The 22,116-nt window shown below is 51.4% G+C and overlaps 2 protein-coding genes across 5 annotated transcripts; one reads left to right on the top strand and one right to left on the bottom strand.

Moving 5' to 3' along the window:
- The first annotated feature begins 6,571 nt into the window (after nt 1–6,571).
- On the top strand, nt 6,572–11,725 carry ZBTB3 (zinc finger and BTB domain containing 3). The gene is made up of 2 exons (XM_075545584.1): nt 6,572–6,761; nt 7,033–11,725. The coding sequence occupies exon 2, from the start codon at nt 7,084–7,086 to the stop codon at nt 8,656–8,658; it is 1,575 nt and encodes a 524-aa protein (XP_075401699.1). The 5' UTR covers nt 6,572–6,761; nt 7,033–7,083; the 3' UTR covers nt 8,659–11,725.
- Nucleotides 11,726–12,206: 481 nt separating this feature from the next.
- TTC9C (tetratricopeptide repeat domain 9C) lies at nt 12,207–21,909 on the bottom strand. Of its 4 annotated transcripts, none has more exons than XM_075545589.1 (4): nt 20,817–21,909; nt 20,189–20,434; nt 15,606–15,788; nt 12,207–13,050 (listed from the first exon to the last, which is right to left on the bottom strand). In XM_075545589.1, exons 2-4 carry the CDS (start codon nt 20,424–20,426, stop codon nt 12,956–12,958), a joined length of 516 nt encoding a protein of 171 aa, XP_075401704.1. In that variant the 5' UTR covers nt 20,427–20,434; nt 20,817–21,909; the 3' UTR covers nt 12,207–12,955. The 4 variants fall into 4 exon arrangements, with proteins under 4 accessions (XP_075401704.1, XP_075401702.1, XP_075401703.1 ...); XM_075545587.1 differs by having other exon boundaries at nt 20,189–20,566; nt 20,654–21,901; XM_075545588.1 differs by having other exon boundaries at nt 20,189–20,566; nt 20,817–21,900.
- Nucleotides 21,910–22,116: the final 207 nt, after the last annotated feature.

Genomic DNA, 22,116 nt, shown 5'->3' on the forward strand with positions numbered 1-22,116 from the left:
TTTTACATTTTATTAGGGACTCAAACAACTCTTACCACAATCCATACATATACATACATCAATTGTATAAAGCACATCCATACATTCCCTGCCCCAATCATTCTCAAGGCATTTGCTCTCCACTTAAGCCCCTTGCATCAGGTCCTAAGGCTGTGGTCTTTGATCTTCATCAGGAAGTGCTTCAAGTCCTCCTCACTCGAACCGAGGAAAGATGTTTCATCTGCATGTCTCAGGTTGTCATCTGTCCCCCTCTAATCCTGATGCTACCTCCGTCTTCATATAATCCAACTTCTTGTATGACTTGATCATACAAACCCAGGTTGAACAAAGGTGGTGGAAGGAGACAAGGCTTATGGGAACCCGGCAGTTTCCCTTTGTTCTGTTGCAATGATTGTCTCTTGGCATACGGTTGGACAGGTTCCACATGAGCACAGTTAACTGCCCTGGAATTCCCAGGCCTTGCAGTGTTGCTCATAACTTGTTGAATGCCTTTGCTGAGTCAGTGTAACAGATAACGATCTTCCTGGTCTTCTCTGCTTTTGACTAAGATCCACCTGACTCTAGTAACATTCCTTACTGTCCTGCTGTTCTTCCAGGTTCTGTTCTTCAGTTTGCGTTGCCAATTCCTCCAACAGTCAGAACAACCCTGCCCCCCAAAGGGCATTTATAGGGGTCCAAATACGGGCATGTACAAATGCAAATATATTTATATATGATGATGGAGAAATAGATCTATATGCATCTATTTATAGGTCTAGTATTAAGGCAGCAAATGGACATGGGGCCTCTACTCAACTAATCCCTCATTGCAAGAACACTGTTCTATTAAACTGGCATTCCATGATGCTCACTCTCCCAACACTGATCGCTGAAGCCAAAGCGGGTGAACAAGCACATGTGGTGAAGAAAGCTGATGGTGCCCTGCTATCAAAAGATACAGCATCTAGAGTCTTAAAGGCTTCAAGGTAAACAAGCAGCCATCTGGCTTAGAAGCAACAAAGCCCACATGGAAGAAGCACACCAGCCTGTGTGATCATGAGGTGTCGATGGGATCAGGTATCAGGCATCAAAGAACACAAGTCATATCATTGCAAATGAGGGTGAGTGCAGAGTGGGGATGCAAAGCCCATCTGTAGGCAACTAGTCATCCCCTTATAGAAGGGTCTCAGGGAGGAAACCAGTCAGGGTGCAGTGTACCACTGATGAAACATACAACTTCCTTCTAGTTCTCTAATGCTTCCTGCCCCCGCCCCTCCACTATCATGATCCCAATTCTGCCTTACAAATCTGGCTAGACAAGGATGTACACTGGTACAGATAGGAACTGGAAACACAGGGAATCCAGGACAAATGATCCCTTCAGGACCATGCTGAGTGACTATACTGGGAGGGTGAAGGGAAGGTAGGATAGAAAGGGGAAACCGATTAAAAGGATCTAAATATACCCCCTCCCTGGGGAACGGACAACAGAAAAGTGGGTGAAGGGAGACGGACAATATAAGACATGACAAAGTAATAATTTATAATTTATCAAGGGTCCCTGAAGGAGGGGGGAAATGAGGAACTGATACCAAGGGCTCAAGTAGAAAGCAAATGTTTTGAGAATGATGATGGCAACAAATGTATAAATGTGCTTGACACAATGAATGTATGTATGGACTGTGATAAGTCATATCTCCCAATAAAATGATTTTTTTTAAAAAAAGAATAACTCTGCCCCCAACTACCATAAGTCTTAATCCTCTGAATATTCCAGTTACCCTGACAACCACTTTGGGGAGACTCCAGGAAAATGAATGTATAAAATGGCAAGTGATGTTTCTTTGAAGATGGATAGCCAAATTCAAATGCAGTCTGAGTCTTATGAGCTGTGTGAACTTGGGCAAGATATTCGCTGACGGAACATCTAGAATTCGAGGAAATTATAGCCTTAGTATACCGCCTAGCACTCAAGCCATTGCTCTACAGCGGCAGTTCTCAACCTGTGAGTCGCGACCCTGTGGGAGTCAACCCTTTCACAGAAGTCGCCCGATTCTCACAGTAGCAAAGTGACAGTGATGAAGTAGCAATGACAATAATGTTATGGTTGGGGGTCACCAGCACATGAGGAACTGTGTGAAAGAGTGGCGGCATGAGGAAGGTTGAGAACCATTGCTCTACAGTGATTCTGATTCATGTTGATCCTTCAGAACAGAGTACAACTGCCCCACAGGGTTTCCACGGCGGTCATCTATACAGAACCAGGCTTCCCACCTTTCTTAGAGTGCCTGGAGGTTTTGCTAGAGTTGTCTTACTTCTTCCACTTTCAAAGGGGGAATGAGAATTAATATCAGCATCCCAGAACTGGTTCCTATAAAGTGGAGGCCAGGCATCTTCCCTCAACCTTTTTGCCAATTTTGGGAGCAACCATTCCTCTCAGAGTACTTCTCTGCTGGGTCAATAATTCATTATTTTGGCTACAGAGCTCACAGGCACTACTCATAATTATGGAGTCTATAAGGGGAGCAACAGGTTATAATTCAGGATCAAGGATCATTCAGAATACAATTCTTCAATAAGGACAGCTTTTGGCCCCTCAAGACTCTTAAACCAGATTAGCCTTGGATCTGCTCAGGCAAGTGCTACAAAGCTCTTGAGCTCCCCCAGGAAGTGCCTAGAGGCACCCCACTCCTCCGGTAGGCCTCAGTTGGACACCACTTGGGTCTTCTTTCACTTCGTGTGTTGGTGACTCTAGCTCTGTTCACCAGCAAGCCTGCTGCTGAATGGTGCTCAGCTTTCTCACTGTGTGTGCCCCATCTCTTGCCAGCCTCCTTGTCCTGCTGTCTCTGATTCACCTTCTCACTCTCTCCAGTGTCACAACGTGCTCTCTGGGTCTCCTGAGTCTAGGCCGGGTCTCAGCACAGAGATTCAGGGTTCAAAGGGCCCCCCACCTCCACCCTGTTTGCCTCCTCGAATGATTTCTTTTAAGCCTAATAGCATGACAAAACTGACCCGATTCTCTCATTAGGGTACCATCTTATTTGCATCACCAATCCCTCTGATGGTATGCAAGCCCCTCATTAGCCTGGCCCCACCCTGTCATTTGGCAGGAGTTATAAGATCCAGAAGGCAATCCCATTGCACCATCATTCAAAACATTGACCTGTTGGTTAGCCGAGCACCTCACCATTGTGGCTCCTGGCTAGCACTTGTCAGATGCTAAATAGATATTTTTCTAACACCTAATTCATAGCCACTTAGAAGCAAGACGGAAGACAGTTATAGGACCATGCGGTGGTTACATAATTTCATGTCAACTTGGAGTTCTATAAAAGTGAAGGGGGTGATATTCAACCTTTCAATCAGGTTACAGCCTGATGGGACCTCCTTGTGGGCGTGGCCTTCTCATAAGGACGACCCTGGGAACCTCCCCTTCGCTCTCTCTCTCCTTTCACCTTCCTGCTGGCTGACCCCGATTGCTGCCAGGGCCCTGGAGGTGTCCACTGCCATTGGATCCACATGACTCTCTACCCACCAACCTGTGGTCATCCTGCATTCTGCAACATTGCTTGTAACTGTGAGGCTGAAGAGGGACTTATGGACTAGTATCGCACTTATAGACTTGAGTTGGCAGGGGCTGAGATGTTTTCCAGATGTATAATTAACTCTTGATATAAAACTCTTATACATAATGGGTGTCACAGGATCTGTTTCCCTTGTCAGTCTGGCCTCACAGACCATAAAAGCCTGCTCTAAGGGTGAGATTTCCATTCCACATTTCTCTCATGTGCCATGAGAGAAAGATGGGGTTTTTTACTCCCGTGAAGAGTTATGACCATGACATGTAGACAAAGTGCTAATAAAACTTCTGGGGAGGGGAGTAAGGAGTTACAATCTCAGAAACTCATAGGGGGGGCTTGTACCTGACCTACAGGCTCATATGAGTCAGAATCAACTTGACATCAGTGAGTTTTTTCATGTGTCTTATCTGTCTATGCTAGTTTTAAACCATCCCTCTATAACTTTTTTTTTTAACTTGCCTGAATGATGTTCTAAAAAATATGCCATGATATTCTTTCACTCTATGTACCTCAGGGTGACACAGAATCACACTGTTATGTAGCCCAGTTTTGAGAAACAAAGCCACCAAATTGCACCCTGCTTAATAGTGCTCCTGGGCTGCTGCTGTTGGTAAGATAGACATAGAGTCAATTCTGACGCATGGGATCCCATGTATGCAGAGTAGACCTGTATTCTATAGGGCTTTTAAAAATCATCTTATTGGGGGCTCATACAACTCTTATCACAATCTATCCATACATCCATTGTGTCAAGCACATTTGTACATTCTTTGCCATCATCATTCTCTAAACATTTGCTCTGCACTTAAGCCGTTGGCATCGGCTCCTCATTTTCCCCCCTCCCTCCCTGCAACTCCCTCCCTTATGAACTCTTGATAATTCATAAATGATTACTTACACTGTCATATCTTACCCCCAATAAAATGATTTTTAAAGTGCCATTTGTGCATATTCACATCAGTCCCAAGGACTAGGCAGCCCTTGACCTTGGAGCAATCTGTTTTGAGACTCCAGCGCTAGGTGAGACACTCAGGCAGGGGAAAGGATGCAGCATGTCCCTGGGGGCAATGGAGCCCTCATGCTGGGAACTCTCCCCAGCTCCTCCAACCCCCCACTCCCACCCCATCTTGCCTGATAAGACTCCCCACTGGTATGCCTTCTGGTTATGGTCAATGGGTAACTGTAAGGATGAGTCATTGTCTCAGTTTGGTGAGTCACTGCAGTGAATGATCAAACCTGTCAGGGATCGTGAGAGCCAGCAGAGAGTATGGCTTGTGCCTATTTGGCAGGGACTACAGAGGCCTAGGAGTTAGGTGGCTGGCATCAGAATGTGAAAGTGGAAACGTGGGGGTAGGGTTTTCTTCATTTTTTGGCAATGGATCTTTGTATTGTTCGCTTTAAGTCACACCTACAACATCATTTCATTCTTTTAAACGTGCATACCTAGTTTCCCCCTGGAAACCCTGGTGGCTTGTGGGTTATGTGTTGGGGTGGCTAATGGCAAGGTCAGCAGTTTGAAACCACCAGCTGCTCCACGGAAGAAAGATGAGGTTTTCTACTCCTGTGAAGATTCGGAGTCTCGGAAACCCAAAGGGGAAGTTCTCCTCACTATGAGTCAGAAAACAACTCAATGGTTTTTCCTTGTTTTAGTTTCCCCAACGCCATTTGTTGAAAAGATTCGGCTTTCCCTCTTTCATGGTCTGACATTATTGGGGCTTCAAAACATTCAAGGTGGTACTGGTGCAAGCTTAAAGGAAAGTTGTTTTCTCTGCTCAACTGAGAACAACAAAGCTGGGAGCCAGGCTTACCAGGGGGGAAATACATGAAAAATGATGTAGCTATTACACAGTATGCCACATTGCTTCTCAGCCTTTTGGCTAAGATCAATTGTAGTGCAATATGACACATGGTTCAATATTAACTGGATGTGAGATTGAGCCTCTGGGTGTGGGCCAAGGGAAATGCCTCAAAATACCTGAACTTGGAATATCCAGCCTTTCTTAACCTGTTTTAATGCGAGAAAATGGAGTTGAAATACAAGATTCCGCTCCTCCGCTATGAACTTTTTGAAGCCTCCTCATGCATGTGAGGGTTTGTCTGGGCTCTCTATTCACCACCGGTCCATATGTCTAGCCTTATGCCAGTACCACACTGTTTTGATGACAGTAGCTTTGTACTGAGTTCTAAAAGTGGGAAGTCTGAATTTAGATGGGTGTTTTGCTGCTGGACATTTGGAAGGAATTGCACGGAATCTCTTTGTGTACTACTTACTGGTATGTCCCGTAGGGTAGCCACAAACTTGGTGGCTGATTCTCTGACTGGCGCAAGATGGTTACCAATGTTACCAGAGGAGAGACTCAGTGGCCTGGGTCTCTTTCACCCACCACACTACCTACACACATCCACCTTGTTCGGTACTCAAGTCTTCCCTCAGATCTAACTAGATTTAGGGGCAATTCTTTGTACTAATTAGGGATATGCAAGCCACTCTGTTTCAGCTTCAGTATATTGTGTCCACTCTTCCAAGTGATACAATGTTACCTGTATTAGGAATTGAAGCTAATGACCTATCTGAGGGAGGTAGAGACCTTCAGGAGACAGCTACAGTTCAGAGCGTGTGTCTGATACTCGTGGTTACAGGTCTAGGGCTCCGGCTTCTTGGGTCCCAGGCCCGGGCCGATGTGCTGACCCTGCAGATGTAGTGACGCCACTCGAGGCTCCCCAGCTCAGCTCCCGAAACCTCCCCGCCCGGGCCCTCGGGTGGACTCAGGTAGCTCGAGACACTCAGCCAATCCAAAGGGGCACCGAGGCAAAGGAGGCGGGACGAAGAAGAAAAGTTTAGGACAGGACCATTAACCAATCCAACGCCGAGGTTCCGGAGCCGTGGCCGCGGGCACGCATGGAACGCCAGTCAGAGCGAGGGGCGGGTTCGTAGACCGTGGACCAATGGGCGACGGGAAAAGGCGAGCGTGAGCCAATTGAAACTGAGGAGGTGGAAGAGGGCGGAGTTCTCCCGGTGGGTGCGTGGTGGTGGGAGAGGGCTCGGCTTTCTCCGCTAATTCCCACCCGAGCACTCCTTAGCTCCTGGGATGCGAGAGGGAGAGGCCCAAGGAGTTCCTGGGAATGGGCGTAAACACATCCCCGGAAAAGGTCTGAGGGCGAAAGAGACTCGTCCTCGGAGGAGCTGCTGGAAGCTACCGGGTGGGCATCGAGAAGGCGGAGGCTGGCCAGGGGTGGGACTTCCGGGGGCGTGGCTTTCCCGACGGGGGCGGTTCGTGGTACTAAGGTTAGGCCGGGGGGGCGGAGCTAGCTGGAGACCACTTCGAGGGACCTAGGAAAAAGAAGGGGAGTAACGTAACTGACCTTCCTGGGGACGGGAAGGTGTGCAGAGGCCTTGGGGTGGCATGTTGCGGGCTGATGCTAAGGTCGCTGGGGCGGTTACCTGGCCTAACCCACTGCCCCCTCTTCCCAGGAAGGCACCCGCGGGGATCTTGCTAGGGCCCCTTCCCTTCGGGGGCATGCAATGGAGTTCCCAGAGCACAGCCAGCAGCTTCTCCAGAGCCTCCGGGAGCAACGTTCCCAGGGCTTCCTTTGTGACTGCACCGTGATGGTGGGCAGCACCCAGTTCCTAGCCCACCGGGCCGTGCTGGCCTCCTGCAGCCCTTTCTTCCAGCTTTTCTACAAGGAGCGGGAACTGGACAAGAGGGACCTGGTGTGTATCCACAACGAGATTGTCACGGCGCCCGCCTTTGGGCTGCTGCTGGACTTCATGTATGCAGGCCAGCTGGCCCTGTGGGGGGAGACCCCCGTGGAGGATGTGTTGGCAGCCGCCAGCTACTTGCACATGAACGACATCGTCAAGGTGTGTAAGCGTCGGCTGCAGGCCCGGGCCCTGGCAGAGGCCGATAGTACCAAGAAGGAGGAGGAGACCAGCCCGCACACCCCGAGCTTGGAGTTTCTGTCCAGTAGCTCCCATGGCTTCCAGCCTGCCTTGGCTTCTGCGGAGACATCGGGCCACTGGGGCAAAGGGGACTGGAAAGGGCCTGCTGCCCCCTCACCGACTGTCCATCCTCCAGATGAGCTCTCAGTGACTGGTGGGGCTGACACCACACAGCCTGGCATGGAAGTGGACTCCCCGCATCTCCGGGCACCTCCCCCGCCGCCGGGGGCTGAGGTGGCACTTGCCAGCCCCAGTAGCTCCACAGAGACCCTTCCTGCCAACTACTACTCCCCGGGCCTCACAACCGTTTCAGCAGAGCCCTTGGCTCCGCTTCACATGGGGCCTGAGAGTCTGAGGGTGGTGGAAACGAGGGGTGCTGGAGGGCCACTGCAAGGCTACTATACCCCGGCCCCAGCCCCCACCCCCACCCCCGCCCCTGTCCCTGCTGCAGCACCAGATGCACCCCAGGCCCCAGCCGAAGCTGAGCTGGTTCAGGTGAAAGTAGAAGCTATTGTGATCTCGGATGAGGAGCCTGAGGTGGCAGAAGAACAGCCTCGGGGCCCTGGGGAACTTTTCGCATCTGGAGGTGCCGTGTTTGGGGGACGGCCTCCCCAGCCAGAGGCTTTTGAGGAGCCCGGGCCAGCAGGATTGGCAGAGGTGGGGCCGAGTGACCAGTACTTGCCCTCTGACCTTCACCTGCCCTACCATCTGCTGCCAGGGCCCGGGCAGTATCACCGAGCGCTGGTGACCTCGCCCCTGCCCACGCCCCCCGGCCTGCACGAGCCAGTTTTCATTCCTTCCGAGTATGAAGCAGCCCCCGGAAGCTTCGGGGTCTTCACGGAGGATGTTCCCACCTGCAAGACGTGTGGTAAGACCTTCTCCTGTTCTTACACGCTTCGGCGACACGCCACGGTACACACGAGGGAGCGGCCCTACGAGTGCCGCTACTGTCTGCGCAGATACACGCAGTCAGGGGACCTCTACCGCCACATCCGCAAGGCCCACAACGAGGAGCTGGCCAAGCGCAGCAAACCGGACCCAGAAGCTGGCCCCCTGTTCAGCAGTGGGCAGCCTCTCCCCGGCTCCCCTACATCAGACAGACAGAGCGGTGCTGGCGGAGGGCCACCCAAGGATTTTGTACTTGTCCCCCCAAATTAACATGGGGGTGGGGGTGAAAGTAAGAGCAGCTACGAGGCCTGCTTGGACCAGCTTTTGGGGGGAACAGCGCAGAACGCTGGGGGCACTCTGGCTGGGAGGACAGGCCGGTGGAGACACCCTGTCTTTTCCCTCCAGCTTAAGAGCACAGGACTGCGTGGGCAGAGCTCTTTCCACGGGGTCCCTGGGACTTCTGCTGCAGTGTGTTCGTTCACGTCTCACCCTGCACCTGGACCATAAAGCCAAGTGGAAGTGGCCTTCTTTGAACTGGTGTTGGCTGGTTTTTTCTGCAACACCTGTGCACGCCCCTTGACTTCTGTCTTCCTCCTCCTATCTCTCTCTCTCTCTCTCTTTCCAGGAAGCTGACATCCTTAGGAGCGGGCTTCACAAAATTCACAGAGCCAAAAAAAAAAAAATCCATGATCTTTTCTTTCCATGTTTCCACACACTTCTTTGAAGCGCCCCTCGTCCGTGGGATTGGGGTGAAGGTCAGGTTGCTTCTGAGCAAAAGCAGGAGAGGAGGGAACATCTTGGACCAACCTGGTTGATCCCCATCTGCCGTGGCTGAGCTCCTTGGGGCCAAGCTGTGTCGGGTGCATCATAGCTTCACTCCATCAATAACTTTGAGATAAGACTCCACTCCTTTCTTTTTCACTTTCTCCTCTTTTTGAATTAATATTTCTTAATGACAAGCAAATTTGAGACTCTGGATAAGCCCTTCCTTGCTCACTTAGTTAAAAGCCAGGAGTTGAACCCTCTGACTTTCGACTCCCAACACCTTGTACGCTGGGCTGGCTGAAAAGTTTGTTGATGTCCATTCACAGAGAACAGGAGGTAGTTTTTAGCCTGTGTGGCTGTGTTCTCGTGGTCCATCACCTGGGTTTCCCACAGAAAGAAAACCGCTGGTGGGTTCTTTGAACGACATACTGCACCGAGGACTAGCCATGTCTGTCTGCGCGGTGGACATGCGAACTGAGGTCTCTAAGTGGAGGAGAAACTGAAAAGCAAGGGACTAAACCCCATGGCAGTCTATTTCGGGGGGGAGGTTGAGGGCCCGTGGCAGTATAGAAATGACAGGTGCTATGGGGGAGTAAGGGATCCCTAGAGCCACTGGTTTTAAGTGCTGAGCTGCCCATCCAAAGGTTGTGGTCCATACACACCAGCCCATTTGGGGGAGCAAAGACCTGGTAGAGACTGCCTGGAAGAGCCCCCAGGGCAGTGCTATGGGGCTGCAATGGGTCAGAATCTACGTACAGGCCTACGACAATACCGTGGACCAGTGGCAGCCCCTGGGTGTTGCCAAGGGTCGTGGTGCTCAGCAGTTGACTAAAAGGTTTGAGTCCACCCAGAGACAGCACCTTCACGTGGAAGAAAGGCTTGGTCACCTACTTGTGGGAGAAAAAAAAAATCAAACCAGCTGTGGAAAACCCTGTGGAGCCCCGTTCTATCCTGATGTGCATGAGGTCACGAGTCAGAGTCAACTCTCCTCTTAAGTACATAATCTCCCTGTGACTGTAACTCAACACTTCCTGGTCAAGATTAAGGTCCCAAATCCCAGGGGATGGGTCTTCATGGTTCCTCTAGGGCTAGGGCCATGCCCTCCTTGTCAAAGTGGGATGGCCAAGAACCTAGAGAGGTGATTGCTGACCCAAGACCACTCGGAGTATTGACAGGGGAAACCCCTGAGAAATGGAGGGGGGATTTGGGACGCTGACGTGGGATGCGTAAACAAAAAGCTGTAGGACTGTTCGAGGGCCGGGCTCCATGCCTGTGGGCAAGAGTGGTCATCTAGAATCAAGGAGAGGGCTTCCTCCAAGGCCTTCTCTCTGACCCCCAGGAACTGAGTGTCAAGAAGGCCAAAGGCTGCCAACGCAAAGGAATGTTCAGAATCCTGCATGGTGAGATCTGCACAGCAACCTGAGATGATTACCTTATGGGAAGGAGACAGCTGGGCAGCGGACACTGACCCTCTGACCAAAGCACGCTCCTTAGTGAGGGAGGACATCAGAGAAAGCAAACGATGAGTCAGCATGTTCGCTGGTGAATGAACTCGGTGCCTTTCACTCTCCTTACATCAGAAAAGCCTTCTGACTTACTTTCTTATTTATGCAAAGCCGACTCCCTTTCCAATAGCCGCTCGTCTGTGCAGCCACATGGCTGAAAGCATCGGTGAGACGAGGAGAAATCCCGAGTACACTTTTTCCAAACTCTTCCAAGAGATACAATCAAGATCTCTGTAAGCACCAGTTACGTTTCGAAATGTGAATTTTTATGCCGTGTATTAAAAAAAGACTGGTTGCCTCAAAATTAAGACTTTCTAAGACCAAGACATAACAGATACCTGTGCCTAAGATGTATAGGTCCTGCCGGCTCTGTGCGGTCTTGGGAACATTGTGTGTGGTCAGGTCATGACCACGTGCAGTATTTCTTCTCTGGAAAAGCTGCAGCTGCCCAAGCCATGGGCAGGGCTTCCTTCTGCTGAGCACGAGGTCACTGTGGGTCGGAACTGACTCACGGCACACAGTAGCAGTGGTTCCCCAGTCTGGATTTGATTGTATCCCCTTGGCCTCATTTAACACGTTCCTCAAAAGGTTCACTTAAAAATAAACGGATGCTCAAACAAACATACTCTATAGCTTCCATCTTGACTCTGTGGTAGAACAGGGAGGATGTCGTTCAGACAAAATGATGAAGGCGGGAATGTGAATTTGGGAAACACTTTCCTATAGTCCTCTAGGTGCCGACATATGAGCTTCCACAGCCACCTCGAATCCTTTCTCTCATACAAAATCTTCAAATGCTACGGAAAATAGCAAGGACTGATAGTGTATGGCATCTACGGCCACAAATCCCCACGCAAAAGACTCCAGTACCTGTGGCTGATTCTCTGGGTTGTGGATTTTCCAGATCTCCCCCAGACCCCATCACGTGTCCTCCTCCTCCTCACGAAGCTCTCCACGAGAAGGACAAAGGCACACCTGCTTGAGGGAGACTCCTGCTGAGCCAAGGCCACATCAGACCTGCAGCCACAGCCCATGCAGCCTCCAGAGTTTAGTTTGATTTGTGTCAAAGGGACCAAAGCAGGCACGGCCTTCTTCCTCAGTGTTTTCCTCCTCTGGAAGGACTGGGACGCCTGCAAGGTACAGGGGTCAGGAAATGAACCACTTGTGAAGTATCCTGGTGGCGTAGGGGTTACATGTTGGGCTGCTAACTGTAAGGTTAGCAGTCAGAAGCCCCCGGCTGCTCCACAGGGAAAAAGATGAGGCGATCTACTCCCATAGTGTATAGCCTCAGAAATCCACGGGTGCCAGCTGCCCTGTCCCATGGGGTCGCTATGAGTTAGAATAGACTCAGGGCAGTGAGTTTGGTTTGGATGATGGGCTTGTTTCTAGAAGACTTGGCAGCTTGTCTGTGTGTGTGTGTGTGTGAGAGAGAGAGAGAAATGAGTATACTACAGGTAGATGCAGACTGAAAATGAGAATGTGTACGTGAGTGGCTTTGGGGCCCGAGGGCTGAAGGGTCATGAATGCTTAAATACTGGACTCGTGAGGTACTTGAGATAAAATTGTTTAATGGAAAAATAAATAGGTTTATTTATGATCAGAATGCCAACGGCAGAGACGAGAGAGTCCCAAGAGAAACAATGGGGCGCACACTTTGCAGGAGGACAAAAGAAGCGCCATGTGTGACTAGCCAGGAGGATCGGGAAGTACAGTGTAACCACAGATGGGTAAGGGATAGCCAGGGATTTTATTCTCATAAGACTTGGGCCCGATGTATAATATTTTAGCATCACCAAAAAATAAGAGTCCGAGGTTTGTGGCCCGTATCACTTTGGCTCTGGGCATCTGAGGAAATGAAGCAAGACACTGCTGTCCACCTATCTTTGCTATTCTCGCCTCCACTACCTTTGCTCCTCGGTATATAAGTAGATGTGAAGAGAGCTACCAATCAAACCTAGGCCATGGTAGGGCTTTGTCCCTCATGGAGGACCAGGGCTGCTGAATGTTTTCTGGTCAAGGTTCTAATAAAAACATTTCCCAGGAAACATTCTGGTGAAAACGTTTCCCAAGGTAAAAACGCTCCAGTATAACATGTATTGAAAGCTGTACAAAGCTGCAGCTGGAGACGCAAAAGGAACAGGTGTGTGTAAAGATAAGGGAGTCTGTGAAGAACTGGGGGCAACAGACAGCCACGTGGGGCAGAGGTACAGGGTGTATGTCTCTTGCTGAGGCTCGGGTCTTCCCTCGACGGATCTTTAACGGTCCGCCCACGTTCAAGTGCAGGGGCATCTTCTCTGTTAGCCAAACATGCCCAGGTAAAGCTGCTTCTCCTTCCGATGGTAGCTGCTGAGCTCCGACTGTGTCATCTGGAGGTACCGCCGGACATTGGCATCTTGAAAGAGGATGGAGAAGGCAATCAGAGACGGGGAAGGGAAAGATTGTTATCACATTGCTACTTTGTCCTGGCTCTCTGAGACATGAATACATCACAGCTCTCCTATGCAAGAGTAAATCGCATTTAATAATGCTCCTGAATTTTAAAATCTTTTCTATAAGAGTCTCATCAGGGCCTTATAGTCAAATGGCATAACGGGTCCACAAAGAAAGTGGCCTGCGTCCTCCTTTAGTGAGTGTGGGGTCTTCAAACCACACAAGTGGCCAACCATTGGTCTCTTCCCATCAGGGACTCAAGGAAACAATTAGTCAAAAGGCTTACCAAACGACAGGACCCACAGCTTCCACTAGCTTGAGACCAGAGGAACTAGATGGTGCCCAACTACCACTACCGTCTACTCCGAGGATCAGCGCCCAGTAGAAGGTCCCGGGCAGAGTAGGAGACAAAACGTAGGAGCAAAATTCAAACTCACAAGGGGGGAAAAAACCCACCAGGCTTACAGGCCTGAGAGAGACTGATGGCAAACCCCCCCAACCGTCCAACTGTCAACCTCGGACACACTTCAAACCTGGAACTGAATGCACTCCCAGATCCCCTTTCAGCCAAACAGACACCTGTAAAGCGAACAGTAACTGATCTCCTCCTCAGAACACTCCACCCCTGAGACTGAAGGGCAGCCCGTGCCAAAAACACAGCTTCAAAGGCAGGAAGGGGTGGGACGGGGGCAGGTGGAACAAGCGGAGAGTGCTGGTACAATGGGAGTGGGTGAGCGGGGTCCGAAACTGACACCAGGAGACAAAGTGTGTCTAGATGGTTGCCTGGGAGATGAATTTGCTGTCATCGTGAATTGTAAATCACAAGGGATTATTATTATTTTTAAATAGACTGGAAGCTGACTTTTAAAAGGGCTGTTTGAAGCAAAAGGCATGCCAGCAGAGCCCCTCAGGATGCTCTCCTCACGGGCGGCCATGGACTTGTGCACGGGAGCTGGCTCAGCAGTCCACAGGGACGAGTAGTTACGGTTTGCCTTATTCAGCGAGGCATTCTGTGAGAGGCTGCGGCCAGGCTGCAAGTTTGGGACGTTCTGCTCTGGCACCCAGTGGCTGCTCTAAGTCAGAAGGTAACGAGGGAGGTAGTTCTCAGTGCTGAGCCAACCGACACCGAGAAGAATCTGTCATTCTCTTTGCAAACGGCTTTTTGCCTTGGCAACGAAGCACCAAGCCTCGACTTCCAGCTCCGTCAGCCTGCCCCTAGCTCATTCCTGGGTTAGCAAAGCTACAGGCTGGCACCACAGCTCAGGCACCAGGGAGGGCAGCCCATCCCGGAATCCTCAGTCATTCCCGATCAACGGGGCGGCATTTGCCCAGGGCAGGGCTCCGGCCAGTGCTTTATTTTGTATTATTATCTTTAAACGGTGTGAATGATGAGTTGGGTGAAAGTTTATAGAGCAGGTCAGTTTTCCATTCAACCTGTCACACCCGTTTTGTTTCATCTCACTGATCACAGGCCACACGGTGCCACATCATCTGTCCCACCTCCTCCCCGTGTTTCCTGTGTCCATTCCTCCTTCATCCCTCACCACTGCATGCAACCGGGGCTGGCCCAGAGGACCCAGGGGCAAGGTTGGCCAGGGGTAGGCCTGCTTTCAGCCTCCCACCATCTTCTGGTGGCGCAGGGTGGCCAGGGATCCCCCTCTCCACCCTCCCTATCAGGGAGCCTGGCACTCAGGTCCAGATTGTGGTCTGGAGTTGGCGCACTGGGCCTGAGTGCAGACAACACCTCCCCACCAGCCCCCTCCCCCAGTGCCCTAGTGCCTACTCAGAATGTCTCGAACGCCACCATCACCTCTGGGCTACCAGGTGGGTGGAGCGGGTGGGGGCAGGATGGGAGCAGGGTGTGCCCCTTGCTGCTGCAGGATGAGCCCGGAGTGAGGAAGTCAGAAGCCCCCCTGGGCCCCTTGTCCAGCCCATGCGTGGTCTGAGTTTTTGCTCAAGGAAGGAAGTGCACACAGGCTGGTGCGTTACCTGTAGGTTGCCCATAGGTCCAACACAACCCGGAGAGTGGCTGTATCACACAGGTGTGCACGCACACACACAGGTTACACACTAACGTTTCTGGAGAAGAGTCCACTAACACTGCAGCTTCACAGGAGTGGGAGATCTCTGCCCACCGTGCATCTTGTGACACTTTTGGAATTGGGAACTGTGCCCACGAATCCCCAAGTCAAACCACTCAACACATTGAAAAAGCGCAAAAAGATAACCTCCTCCCCCTCACATACACTGCTGGTCATTAGCTGCCAACTAGTCGATGCTGACTCCTAACAATCCTCCAGGACAGGGCAGAACTGGCCTGTGGGCTTCCAAGGCTGCAACTCTTTACAGGAGTGGAAAGCGCATCTCTCTCCCACAGAGCAGCTGGTGGTTTTGAACTGCTGACCTTGAAGTCCACAGCCCAATGTGGAACCCACTCCGCCACCAGAGCTCCGTAACTCCAGCCCCGGAGGGCTGTTTCCTTGGTCCGCATGGTGTTTCAGCTCCCTCCCCTCTCACCTTTCGGCTGTCTGTTGACGGCAGCCACGAGGTAGTGCCGAGCCTGGTCATAGTCCTGCAGATGGAAGGAGGCCACTCCAGCCCGGTACAAGGCCTTGGCATTATCAGGCTGTCGTTCCAGAACTTTCTGACTATATTCCTTGACTCGTTCGTAGTTCACAGGCTCCATCTGAAGAAGGCAGGCTAGTGGGGCCAAATGAAAGGGAGAAGAGGTTCCGTACACAGTCAGTCCCACGGGACCAGCTGAGCGCAGGGTGCAACATGGCACGAAATCGACAACCTTCACACCTTCAACCAATACTCACTGTCTCCCACATGCCAGACTCAGCCAGGCACTGGGGATGCCCTGCAAACCCAAACCAAACTCCCCGCCACCAAGGCGAGTCTGACTCTGAGGGACGTTACAGGACAGAGCAGGAGCCCTGTGGGTCTCCAAGACTGCAAATCTTCACGGCAGTGAACGTCTTGTCTTCCCCGCAGGTCTGGCTGGTAGTTTCTAGGCTTGGTTTGCATCTCCTCTGCAGCGCCCCTAAGTGGTCATATGGCTCACAGTTCAAGTGGTGCACTGCCATCTAGTCAATTCTGACTCAGTGACCCTGCTGGACCGCTGTGGCAGTTAGGGTTTATGTCCACTTGCACTGGGGTAGGGGTGGAATCTAACCTGTCAATCAGGTCACTGTGTGAAGAGGCCTCTTGGGAGATGGGGGTCTTTTTATCAGCCAGAAACTGGGAACGTCCTTCCGTCTTCTCTCTCCGCCCCTTTGCCTTCCTGTTGGCTGGGCCTGAGCCTGCTTCCCTAAGGCCAGCAGTTCAAACCAAGCAACCACTGCACAGGAGGACGATGCGGCTTTCCGCTCCTGTAAAGGTTTGCCGCCTCAGAAGCCCACAGAGGCAGTTCTACTCCCTCCCACAGGGTATCTCTGAGTCAAAACCAACTCGATGGCAGTGAGGTTCATCCACCATCACTATTTAACATGTTCCATACGTTACTTCATTTGTTTATTGTCTGTCCAGCTCTCTGACTTAAATGTGAACTCCAAGAGCACAGGGATCTTTTTGCTTTATTATATTGTTGGCTCCTCAACGCACAGCCATCAGTTGTTGAACGAACTGAAACATTGGCAACTGCCCAAGCCCAACCCAACCCAACCAACGTAGAGCTGACTCCAACTCCTGGAGGGACAGTACAGGCCGAGCTGAACTGTCCCCTAGTGTCGCTCAGGCTAGCCTCTTTACAGGAACAACTAACATCATGATAAGTGGGAGATATTGGGGTTTCATCTGACTTGAACCCACAAGGTCAGTGGAAACAGCAGACATGAAACAACTGAAAGAAATAAATCAGGAGTACACACATTGGCACAGATAAGAGCTATCGACGCATGGAATCCAAGACAGATAAATCCCTCAGGAACTGTAGTGGGAGTAGGGATATCATGAGGGTAGGGGGGGCCGTAGGGGCGGGGAGGGGGATAAAAGGGGAACCCATCACAAGGTTGGATATATAGCCCCCCCCCCACAGGGGGATGAATAACAGCAATGTGGGTGAAGGGAGACGACAGTACAAGATACGGAATAACAATAATAATAATGCATAATTAATTGGTCAAGGATCCACGAGGTTAGGGAGGGGGGCGCAGGGGAGCTGATACCAGGGGCTCAAGTAGAAAGAAAATGCTTTGGAAATATTGATGGCAACATATGTACAAGTGCGCTTAATGCATTTGAGTGATGGATTGTTCAAAGAGTTGTACGAGCCCCCTAATAAAATGATTAATAAGACAAGAAAGAGAGCAATCAAACGATGCACTATGCTGGGCAAACCTGCTGCGACAGACCTCCATAAAGTGTTTGAAAGCAACTACAGCACCTTGAAGAGTAAGGTGTGCCCGACCCAAGCCATGGCATTTCCAAGCACTTCATCTACATGCAAACGCTGGGCGGCACAGCAGGAAGACCAATGAGGCTCGGATGCTGGTGAGTTATAATGTTGGCAGGGAAGACTGGGTGGATGCCGTGGACTGCCAGAACAATGAACAAACCTGTCTTGGAGGCAACATTGGCAGATTGCTCCCGAGAAGCGCGTTTGGCAAGAGTTGGTCACGTTACCAGGAGGGACCAGTCTCCGGACAAGGAAGGACATCATCCTCGGGAAAGTAGGTCAGGAAAAAAGCGGCCCTTCCATGAGGTGGGTTGGCCCAGTAGTTGCAACAGTGTGAGCCTAGCAATCACTATGATGACCTGGAACTGCTGTAGTCACTGGGGTCCTTCTCTTATACACAGGGGCACTAGGAGTCTGAACTCTTTCAGGGACACCAAACACCGCCGCCGCCTGTACCCGAGCTGACTCCCGAGCCTTTCGGTGAGCCGCCTTTCACGAGAACAAGTACTGCCTTTGCTATTTGACTCCAACAGTCCTATGCGCCGATGGACTACACCTTGTAGACATGAGGCAGGTGTTCATCTAGCCATAGCTAATGAGTCCTGTAATGAGAGTATGTCACGCTTTAAAATTACCACTGACCCAGAGATCGAATGGTGCATTGCCCTGGGTGACCTTTCGCAGAGCAAGGCTGTCTCTCTGAGAGCTGAGGGGCACCTGACCCAAGCCACGGCACTTTCCATGGCTGCAGATGCCTGCGACAGTTGGACACCGAATAGGGAAGACCGAAGAAGACTCGGTGCATTTGAATGATGGGGCCGGTGAAGAATCCGCAAAGTACTGTGGACCGTCAGAAGGACAAGCACATCTGTGATGGAAGGAGGACAGCCAGAGTGCTCCTTAGAGGGCAGGATGGTGAGACTTCGCCTCAGACACTTGATCAGGAGAGACCAGGGCCTGGAAAAGAACATCGTGCTTGGTAGAGTAGAGAGACAGCGAGCCAGAGGAAAAGCGTCGGCAAGACAGAGTCACAGTGTCTGCAGAGAAACGCAGCGCTTGCTGAGGAGGGTACAGGGCCAGGCAGTGTTTTGCTGTGTGGCACACTGACAGCATTGTTAGGAGTCAGAACCAACTTGACAGCACCTAGTTAGTTACGAAGCTGTCCTTATCAGCAGCTGTTAAAAGCAGCATTGGGAAGTGTACACAGGACACTTTTAATCATGTTGATGGCCCCCACCTTGGACTCTTAAGCATTTTTACTGTCCTGCAAAGGCATCTCATCAACTCTGCTTAATCTACTTGCCACAGAACTGGTCTAAGAAGCCTCTCATCAGCGGAATCATTTCAGCTATACGAACTCTGGCATCCATCTCTCCACCCACAGTCAGCCTGCGAAACAAGGACAGTGGGCACGCCGCCTAGCAACCAAATCTCTTGTCTGGTGGAGTTGGGAAGAATGGTGCCCAGCTCAAAGAGGATGGCAGCTCTTGCCACTTTTGAAGGTGCAGTGAGATCTAGACTAAGCCAAACCCACGGCTGCCAAGCGGATTCTTTTGTTGTTGTTATTTTAAATCATTTTACTGGGGGCTCTTACAATTCTGATCACCATCTGTCCATACCTCATTTGTACATAGGTTGCCATCCTCATTTACAAAACATTTTCTTTCTACTTTTGAGCCCTTGGTATCAGCTCATTTTTACCCCTCCTGAGGTGGACATTTTTTACAGAAGCAGACTGCCACAGCTTTCTCCCTTAGAGCAGCTGGTGAGTCCGAACTGCTGACCTTTCTGTCAGCAGTGACCACTACACCAGGGCTCCTAGCGGCCCTCGAGGATTCACTTCACTTCAGGTCACAGTCTAGCGCAGCGGTTCTCAACCTGTGGTCCTGACCCCTTTGGGGTCACACTATTCATCACAGTAGCAAAATGACAGTGATGTAGCAACGAAAATAATTTTATGGTTGGGGGTCACCAGAAAACGAGGAACTGTACGAAAGGGTGGAGGCATTAGGAAGGTGGAGACCCACTGGTCTTGCGGTTATCAGAGTTAGGAGGAGGAAAATAAGGTAAAGCTATTCAAGACATCAAATACAGATAGCTTACCTGACCAACTGAAGCGATAACATCTCTCCCACTTATTAAATTTCCCTTCAAGAAACCCTACCCTAACCATGCTTGCAGTACTTTTTCCTGAAGTGTGCCTAACTCCTTAAAGGAGTGGTATTGTGAAGTTCAGTTTGATGGGAGGGCATATTCTGCTCAGAAATACCACCTCAGGATCTCCGAAGGTGGGGTTGTGTTTTAACAAGGCTTAGACAACGTTTGAGGAGGAGACCTGGGGGCGCAGTGCCTGCAAAGCTCCAGGTACTCATTTCTAAACCACCAGCTCATCAGGAGGAAGAAGGGGCTTTCTACTCCCATAAAGCGTGACAGTTTGGGACTCTGCCAGGGGCAGTTCTCCCCTGTCCTATAGGGTCACGATGAGTCGACGGGGACTCGGGGCTGTTCATCTGTATTTTTTTTTTTTGCGGGGGTGGGGGGGTTAAGTTTGAGAAGCACTGACCTGTAGAAACCCGCTGAAAGCCCAATGCATTGGAGAGATTCCAAATGCGTGTCAGGAAAACGATTTAAAAAAAATGTTTTCCCCCAATGTCCACAGATGGTCTGCTCCACCCCACACACCCTTGCGTCCCGTTCTTACCGGCTAGATTGTTGTAGCAGTCTGTCTGGGTGCAATGCAGAATATTTTCTTGTTCGGGTGTGAGGGCCGGGCCCTGGGGTCCTAGGTTAGGTATTGGGGAGGGCAGGCTTGGGTCCAGCCCCCGGAGCTGTAGCAGAGCTCGATGGTACCTACTCACGGCATCCCGGTACTTCCCTTCGCGGTAGCGCTGATTCCCTTCCTCCTTGTACAGCTGAGCCTCCTGCAGGCGCCTCTCCATAAGTCCTCCTACAGAATTGAGGCGTCAGAAGAGCCGAGTGGCGCTCCAGACGGTGGGCGCCACAGAATCGATTTTGGAAAGCAGGAAATTGCCCTACTCCGGGAGGGTCTGTCTGCCTTCTTCTCTCGGCGGCCTTTTTCCTGTCTCCAGAAATGCAGAAGACTAATTAGGAAAGGCTTTGGGGAGGGGAGAGCTAAAGATGAAATGATGGATAAAAGGGAGATTACGGGTGCAGAGATTCCTGAAAGGTCCTACGGAATTGCAGCGGGCGAGGAACACAGCTGAGTTTGCTTCCTCCCTTTTTAATTTTTATTTTTGGACTAGCAGCCCTGGTAGTGCCGTGGCTTAAGCTCTTGGTTGCGAACCAAAAGGTCAGCGGTTCGAACCCACCAGTCGTCCTGCCGGAGACCGACGTAGAAGATCTGCAGCCTCGGAAACCCACTGAGACGATTCTATCCTACTCGGCCGGTTACGTTGTCCCCGAATGGGAATCTACTGGAAGGTTTGGTTGAGTTCTTTTGGACACACCCTCCCCTGACCTGGAAGTGGAAGGAAGTAGGCGGGACGAGGGATTAAAAACAAGAGAGCGTGCCTCCTTCTTTGCCCTTCATTTATGCTTCTTCAGCAAGCATTTAGCACTGATGAGAATGCGCTCTGGGCGCCTGACCCACAGGTAGCAACTCAGTAGCAACCTAGTTGCAAGTCCAAGTCCTCCCCCAGCGCCGCAGCCCGGAAGTCTACTGAACTTGGCGTACGGCGAGAGCACGGAGACAAAAGGGCCCGTTTTCCCGACAGTTTAGTATCTAAAGGGTCGCACTTCTTGCGTCACGGCGCCCAATCCAAACCGGTCCTGGAAAAGTAGCTCCGCAGAAGTGGCTCCTCCTCTCCAACCTGCCCGACGCGTCAAGCCGAAAAAGTCCCCGCGCACCTCAGCCAATTGGAAAAATCCCGGACGATGACAGACAGCCAATCAGAACGGCATCTCACTATTCAAGCTGGCCAATGAGAGAGCTGAATGGCGGAGTCGGGACGTCTGTTGCTAGGCAGAAGCGGAGGCCTTGAGGGAAGAGCGTCTATGGGCTCCCGTGTTCCAAGGTTCTGGAGCGTCCTATTGTTTACGAAGCGGACAAACCATTGCTTGGTGGGCGTTTGTGGTGCAACAGAGCCCCTTATGACGTTTTTCCAAAACGAGTGGGAAACAGAAATCAGTTAATTTCTAGCAGCTGCTGCGAGCATAGTCCTTAGGCGACAGGGACGAGCAAGCAAACTCTCAGAGTGCAGTAGGACGTCGGACTGGAGTAGGGTCACTGAGGGAGTGGGAGAGGCGTCTGCGCAGAAACCCCGGCAGGAGCACGGAAAAAAGCAGGCGCGCGCACTCTTCCGTGCTACGAGGCACTTGAGCCGCAGCCAGCCCGTCCCTCCTCGGTCGCCGGTGCGGCTGCGCGGTAAAAAAAACACCGCCGGCGATTGGCCGAGGAGGTGCTAGGGGGCGGGAAGAGCGAGCCCGCGTCCTCCGCCCGCGCCCGGAGTAGGGGAGCCCGGGGGCGCAGGACGACAACCCGTTCTCCGTGGCGTGGTCGAGCTCCGCGGGCGCCAAGGGGGAGGGGAGAAGGCCGGCGACACCAACACTGCGTCGCGGAGGCTGCGCGCGGCCCTCACTGCGTGCGTGCGTGCGTGCGTGCGTGCGCTC

Source organism: Tenrec ecaudatus, chromosome 4 (assembly GCF_050624435.1).
Source record: "Tenrec ecaudatus isolate mTenEca1 chromosome 4, mTenEca1.hap1, whole genome shotgun sequence".
NCBI lineage: Eukaryota > Metazoa > Chordata > Mammalia > Afrosoricida > Tenrecidae > Tenrec > Tenrec ecaudatus.